The sequence below is a fragment of the Mastomys coucha genome, unplaced genomic scaffold, assembly GCF_008632895.1.
Source record: "Mastomys coucha isolate ucsf_1 unplaced genomic scaffold, UCSF_Mcou_1 pScaffold22, whole genome shotgun sequence".
In the NCBI taxonomy this organism is placed as follows: domain Eukaryota; kingdom Metazoa; phylum Chordata; class Mammalia; order Rodentia; family Muridae; genus Mastomys; species Mastomys coucha.
Genome location: NW_022196905.1, coordinates 166,461,717 through 166,469,008, shown reverse-complemented (window position 1 = coordinate 166,469,008; position 7,292 = coordinate 166,461,717). Strand labels below are relative to the sequence as shown.

General features: G+C 44.2%; 1 protein-coding gene across 1 annotated transcript in view; it reads left to right on the top strand.

Annotated features, from left to right (window-relative positions):
* Htra4 (HtrA serine peptidase 4) overlaps nucleotides 1-7,292 on the top strand; it is a 14,296-nt gene that overhangs the window by 6,011 nt on the left and 993 nt on the right. Inside the window, exons 5-8 of the mRNA XM_031339331.1 lie at nucleotides 300-332; nucleotides 2,485-2,599; nucleotides 2,957-3,014; nucleotides 3,415-3,510. Of these exons, the coding sequence (XP_031195191.1) occupies nucleotides 300-332; nucleotides 2,485-2,599; nucleotides 2,957-3,014; nucleotides 3,415-3,510 (302 nt within the window). The remainder of the gene's footprint in view (nucleotides 1-299; nucleotides 333-2,484; nucleotides 2,600-2,956; nucleotides 3,015-3,414; nucleotides 3,511-7,292) is intronic.

Genomic DNA, 7,292 nt, shown 5'->3' with positions numbered 1-7,292 from the left:
CTCTCAGGAGTTAACCTTAAGGCGGGGTGGAGTTGGATGCCCTGCTGCCAGAGCTGAGTGTTTGATGTAAGCAGCACATGCTCAGGGCTTGTTGTAGAGGTCGCTGCTGCGATACAGTGTAGGGTCCTTTTGCTTTGCCCTGTACCCACCCCAACTTTAGGATTAGGGAGGTAAGGGGCATGTTTTTGCCTGCCTGGGAGAAACCAGCTACTCTGGTAAAACTCATTAGCAACTATGTATAAGTGATGTGGAGGAATGTATCGATTTGCTAACTGATGGCTCTGTCAATTTGCCTTTAGCACGGAAATTCTGGGGGTCCTCTGGTGAACTTGGTAAGTGGCTGAAATTCTGGGGGTCCGCTGGTGAACTTGGTAAGTGGCCGTTTTCCTTGCTGCTTCATATTTCTTCTAAACTTTAACCATGTTTTAACATCTGCAGTGTAGACTTAGGTGACAGTCTCTAGAGAGATGAAGGAATGGTGTCTTTTTATTTGGGGGTCTTTAGTAAATAGCTAAGGAAAACTTTAGAGCTCCTGATGGGTTTATCTCGTTGTATGTGATTTCATTCCGCTCAGAGCACCAGAGCCCTGGCTGCGGCATCAGAGTTTTTTCATCTTTTACATGCTTCCTGTTGCCATTGGATAATTACCCAGGAGATTAATCTCAGGCTTAAACCAGAAGACCAACTATGTCATGTTGTGTACATTCTTGAGAACCCCTTGCTTTTGCATATGAACTATTCCTCATCAACACACACTGATTATATAATTCTGGAATTTTAGCCTTCAGCCTGCTCACAGATGGCAGAACAGCCATAACCAGAATCCATGGTTCTGCTGAGTATGTTATTGTTAATTTAACCACTGCCTCTACTCGTGGTGCTCACTAACGTGTAGAGGAGTGAGTACAGTACTCTTAGCCTTGAGCTTCTGAAAAAGTCCTTGAGCCTTTACTTCCTTTTCAGACATTACCCCTGATAGTTCTGGGATAGAAACTAGGGCCTTGCACATGCTGGGCAAGCACTCTGGCATTGAGCTGCAGCATCATCAACAGAGTGGTTCCTGCTCTGCACTATATGCATTTTTGTGTGTGTATGTGTTTGTTTGTGTGTGTGTGTGTGTGTGTGTGTGTGTGTGTGTGCCCATCTTCCTAACGAGTTTGTATCGTAGGCCTGGGATATAGAATTTCAGGTCATACTCCAGAATTTCTAAGTTGCCATCTGTATTTAAATAATGACCAGAAGTATTTTTTTCTATTGTTCTTGTTGCCTAACAATGGCTAAGGAATGGCAAAGGGCAGTAGCAGAAGGGTATTTTCTACTTCACAGGACCAGTTTAGCTGACCATGGTTCATGAAGGTCAACTGATTTTGATTAGCAACAATCCAACAGCTTTTGTCTTTCGCATGTTTATTTTTAGCTTCCTTTAAGTAATAAAGAGGCAAATGTTTCTTGTGGGGGGTTGTAATTAATTACTTAATTTTTTTTTTTTGAGACAGAGCCCTATTTGGCTTGGAACTCAAATATGTAGTTGAACATGACCTTGAACTCTTAATCTTCTTGCCTCTACCTATCAAGTGCTAGGATTTTGGGGGTGTGTGCCACCTTGGTATCCTGTGTTTCTTATTTGTATCAAAGTGTAAACTGTAGCTCACCTTTAAAAGTTAATGTAATTTACTACAATACAAATTGAGCTAGTGACTAAAACTGTCCTGGGATCCACTTCAATCCAACATACATCCATAAAAATAACTCAAACACCAGGTCACTGCGGAGGACAAAAATTTATTGCAATCAAGCTGCTACTGATAGACCAGGGCCTCAGAACAGACTCCGGAGCTGAACTATGACCTCGAAGAGACATTGTAGAGCACATTTAAAGGATGAACCATAAAGAGAGGGGGAGCTGGGTAGGCTGTAGCATTGTCCAATCATATCTTGACAAAGAGTTGGGCAAGGGAGTTTCCATCAATGAGGATGGGAGGTGGTTCCCGGGCCTGGGAACATGAACTTAGTTCGACCCTGCTAGGATGATGGAGTGGTTGTCCTTGAGTAGGAGTAGGAGTCCTGTCTGGACTCAGACAACTGTCTCCTTACAAGTTGTCTCTGAGCTGTCTGGGACTCAGATAAGTGTTTCCTCATAACAGAAATGGTTCAGCTATTGGGAAGTCTCCAGTTCCTCTAGGGCCTGGGACTAACTATGGAGTCTGAAAATGAAATGGTGTTACTTAGAACAAGTTTCTTTTGCTTGTTCTCAAAAACATACTCCATTGACTTTTTGAACATGTGCAACTTCTGTATCCATAAAGTGCCACTCCTGTCCCTGGTCACTCTAACTACCCTGGAAGAGGACATCTGCTTCCCCCGATGAAGAAGTGCATTTCCCCCCACCCCTCCCGTTTTGACCTATTCTCCTCTGCTTGTCCCTATGTTTCGTGGTTCAGTTAGTAGGGAGCAGTGACATAACAGCAAGTTTCTTCTTCCTAGGATGGCGATGTGATTGGTATAAACACTCTGAAGGTAACTGCAGGGATCTCTTTTGCGATCCCCTCAGATCGGATCCGACAGTTCCTGGAAGACTATCATGAGCGCCAGTTGAAAGGTGAGGGGGTTGGAGGACCCAGCCCCTTTTCATGCACACTCCCACCTGGTAGAGCATGGCTTTTTTTATGGCGTTGAGTAACTGGCTCTCAGATCTGTAACAGGGGTTGGGTGACCATATTGGGGGACTGAGCACAAAACTCAATCTGAGACATACACCAAAATGCTTGTAGTGTACAGCTTAGAAATGAAGTCATTGGCTGGAGATGTGTCTGTGTTGACCACATCATATACTCTGAAGCAGATGGTATACAAGAGCAGATGTACTAACAAGAGGTTCTGGGATCTAGGCGGTCTCTTTAAGTTGTGCCAAATGGAAACAAGTTATGTTGTTATACATCATGCTTTTCCTTTCCAGGAAAGGCTCCTTTGCAGAAGAAATACCTGGGTCTTCGAATGTTGCCCCTCACTCTGAAGTAAGCATTGGGTAACTCTGTCTCAGAGGTGCAAGCCATCACGTGACAGCCTTACCAGGAAAACAAAAGCATTTGGGGACCCTTGTGACCACAGATTCTGTTTGTGGCCCTTGTGACCACAGATTCTGTTTGTGGCAGAGCCGCGTCTCTCTTTGCCTGGACCAGAGTCTTTCATTCTGGTTGTATGGAGATGCAAAGCCTTGGCCTACAGGAGGGGGGGTGGGGTGGCAGGCGGCATACAGCAGGAATGGCTTGTAATTGGTTGGATGGGATTTGCTTGGGTGCCCGCCAGTCTCGAGCTAAACAGATGGGGAAGAGATAGGCTCTGTGCCTCCTAGGGGAAATCTTTTTCCAGGCCTCAGGGGACCGCTGTGTTTGCTAACCTTCATACTGTTCCCAGCCTCCTTCAGGAAATGAAGAGGCAAGATCCAGATTTCCCTGATGTGAGCTCTGGAGTTTTTGTATATGAAGTGATTCAAGGATCGGCCGCTGCAAGGTAAGAGAAGATCGGACCTTGGCCCAGCCTCCTGTGCTGTTTCTAGGCTTGCACCATGCTAAGCTCTGAGCTGTTAGATGTGAGTCCCAGTGTCTTGCTCATGACCTATGTGCACTGTACACTGAGCTCCTGAAAGCTGGCCAGTGTGACTCAGTAACTCATCTTAAAATTGTATGTGATTTAAATTGAGAAAATGAAAACACCAGACACTGTGTAAACCATCTCCCTTTTTGTTTTCAGAAGGATTACATGTTATGTTAATTATTGCATTGGATAAGATATCAGAGCATAATGACAGATTGGGCATGTACTATGTGGATTTCAAAGGCTTATAGGAAAGTGCAAAATATTTTTCAGCATTTCCAAGTATTTATTCTGTGTTAAAATTGACAAAATTTTAGATGTATTGCATTAAATCAGATGTACGATTAAAGATAATTTGATCTGATTTTTATTTTTTAAAAGGTGGCTATTCCAAATTTAAAGTGATCCATGCAGCTTGGAGTATATCTATATTGAACAGTGCTGATAGAAGCTCAGGGTCATAGCCTAAGTTAAAGTTAATTTTGCTAATAATTACTAAATTAAATCCTTCTCCCTTTTTCCAAATAAGCTAAGCTGTACACTAAGCCCTTGAACACACTCCTTCAATATTAGTACTTATTACTTAACTAACTTTTATCTTATTATTAATGACTTATGTATTAATTATATATTTGGCATAAGTTTTCATGTGTGTATATATGTGCATGTGTGTGTGTATGTGTGTGTATGTGCATGCATGTGTGTGTGTGTGTAGGTGTGTGTATGTGTGTGTGTGGCAGAGGTAGACACAGAGTACCTTCTTCATGCACTTCCCTCCTTAGGTTTTGAAGCAGGTTTTCTAACTGAACCTCACGCTCATTAATTAGGCAATACTGGCTCTCCCCAGAGTGTCAGGGATCAGCCTGTCTTGACAGGGCTGGGACACCAGGCATGTGCCATTACATCCAGCTTTTTTTTTTTTTTTTTTTTTAACTATGTGTGCTGAGGACCCAAACTGACCTCATGCTTGAATTTCAAGAATTTTTCCCTTTGAGCCTTTCTCAGATCTTTACTTTGAATTTTTGAGACATAGCCTCACTGTGTAGCCCAAGCTAGCTTAAAATTTGTAATCCTCTTACTTCTGTCTCGTGAATGCTAAGGGATTATAGTCCTGGGCCACAATGTCCCTGTTATTCAGTTATTGATAACTATTAACTAATGACACATAATTAAATACTTTGAACAGTCCAGTCATTTTCAGTCAGTAAGAATGGGAAAGGTTCAGCCTGTCAGAAGTCTTAGTGTGCAGTTGATCTTCTCCAACATTCCCTTTCCTCTGAGGTGTGAATGGCACTGAGAACTGCTGTGGCTCACACCTGGGTCACGAGATCAAGGGCTGGCACGGCTTGCGGAAAGCTGAGCAGCTGTTCTCAGCTTTGCTTTAGAATGTTTACTATCAGGGAGAGGCAGCTTGTTCCACAAATGCTGTCTCCTGGGCTCTGCCCTTTTTCCTTCGCTGCTCACTGTTTTAAGAGCTCAGCAATCTGTGTAGCCATTGGAAGCAATCATAGGTGCCGTGGGGCGGGTTAGCATAGCTAAGTGTCAGGCCTCCCGCTCCTAAATATGACATGCCATATGATTTTCTAGACTCTCCGGATCCCTACCCTGCTCTGTGCCTTCCCTAACTCCTTATTTTAACTTTTGATCCAAAGCCAGAGAGCTCAGCTGAGTAAGTTGTTCTCAAAGTGTGGCATGCTGTAGCAGCAGCCAATCAGAAAGCAGGCTGGAGCCCCACCCCTGAATTGGTCATCTCCTCCTGACTCCTCTGTCTGTCTCTCTGTCTCAGTGCTGGTCTTGAACTCTGGATTCTCCTGTTTCCACTTCCCAATCGTTGGGGTTAGGTGTGTGTACTGTGGCAGATAAATCTTTCTTCTTCCCATCTCCTGCCTTTCTTCCCCTGTTCTTTCTTCCCTCCTTGTCTCCCCAACTTCCCTTAACTCTATTTTTTGCTTTCTGGGGGTTAAATCCAGGGCCTTGTGTGTGCTAAACACCTGTCCTAGCACTAGAGTATATCTTTAGAAGTGTTCACATTTAACAGGATTCCCAGGTAGATTACACGCATGTCGAAGTGAGAATTACTGCTGTAAGCCTCCAACAGTCCAACATTCACCCTTGCTGGCTTTCATCCATTTTTATTTAATAACCACTAATAATTACAGTAACAGCAGCTGGCACTTAGGGAACATTTATTATATCCCAGGCACCCAAGTGTTTTTACAGAGTCGTTTGAGGAGTCTTATGACACAGTCCTTGTTTTTTTACGGGGAAGCAGCTGTGCTGAGCTACACTGAGGTCAGAGAGATGCACTCTGGCAAGACGGATTTTCAGTATCGAATCCTGCTTTACTTGAAAGTTGTGAGACACGGGCAAAGGCCACTTATTCTGTATGAGCCTACTTCCTCATATTTGGTGCACAGTAGGCCCCAAGCCCCAGAACAGTTTCTTTCTTGTTCCGTTTCCCTGGTCATGATTGCTGAGTTATCGTCTTTGTCAGCACAGAGTCCAAGTCATCACCCGCTACTGTCCTTGTTCCTAAGGATTTCTCGCACGCAGCTTTATCCTTCCTTCTCTTCATGGCCCCACTGTACTACCTTTCCACCGTGTCCCACCTTTGTTGCTGGCCATTGAACTGAGGACCAGGTAGATGCTAAACATACCCTCTACCACTTAGCTATACTCCTGGCCCTTCACATTCTTCAAACTCCACATATCTTGGGAATCCACTCACACTGTCTTTTTATTTTTTTTTCCCTTGAGCTCCCCATTTTCCTTAAATAGCATCTCCTGGATTATTTAATTTGACATCCCTCTTAGGGCCAGTTCTTACCTTTATACAACCAACCAGCCTGTCCGTGTTTATTGTTCTTTGCTTTTGGACCTGGATCTAGAATAGCAGTTCTCAACCTGTGGGTGGCGAACCCCTTTGGGGGTAGGGAGGGGTGGGGGCAAATGACCTTTCACAGGGTCTCCTAAGACCATTGGAAGACACAGATATTTACATTATGACTCACAACTAGCAAAATTACAGTTATGAGGTAGCAACAAAAATAATTTTATGGTTGGTGTCACCACACCATGAGGAACTGTATTAAAGGGATGCAGCATTAGGATGGTGGAGAACCACTGATCTAGAATATATATCCTATGTGAGGCCAATGTCCTGAAGACTGAATAGAACTTTAGCCTTGAGTCACAGCTGTAAACATCTGGACTTGGCAGCCTGAACGGCTTTTGCTTTACTGGGACCATAACAGCTGGAACACACAGCAGTTCCAGAAACTATGGGCTGGGCTGTCCAGACTCATCAGAGCACAACTTCCTGGGGAAAGCACTGGACTTGGCAGTATCTCTGGAGAATCCAGTCATGTTGGAGGCTCACACAGACCAGAGATGAAGAGAAATGAAAGTGTCCATTCCAAATAAAACCCAATGCATGAGAGGACTCGGCTTCCTCTGGACTTTAATATTACTGGAAACACAGGATCAGTGTCCTCCAGCTGGCTTCACAGCACCTCCAACAGTCCGTGCAGCTAGAAGGGTCCAGGCTGGTCCTGCCTTCTTGGTTTATATGTCCAATGGTCAGCAAAATAGTAGGGCAGTGTGGGCGGGGGTGGGGGAGAATCAGACAGACAGACAGACAGACAGACAGATACCAAATGGAGATGAGTAGAACTCTTCTTAAGCTCTCCTCATTTCTT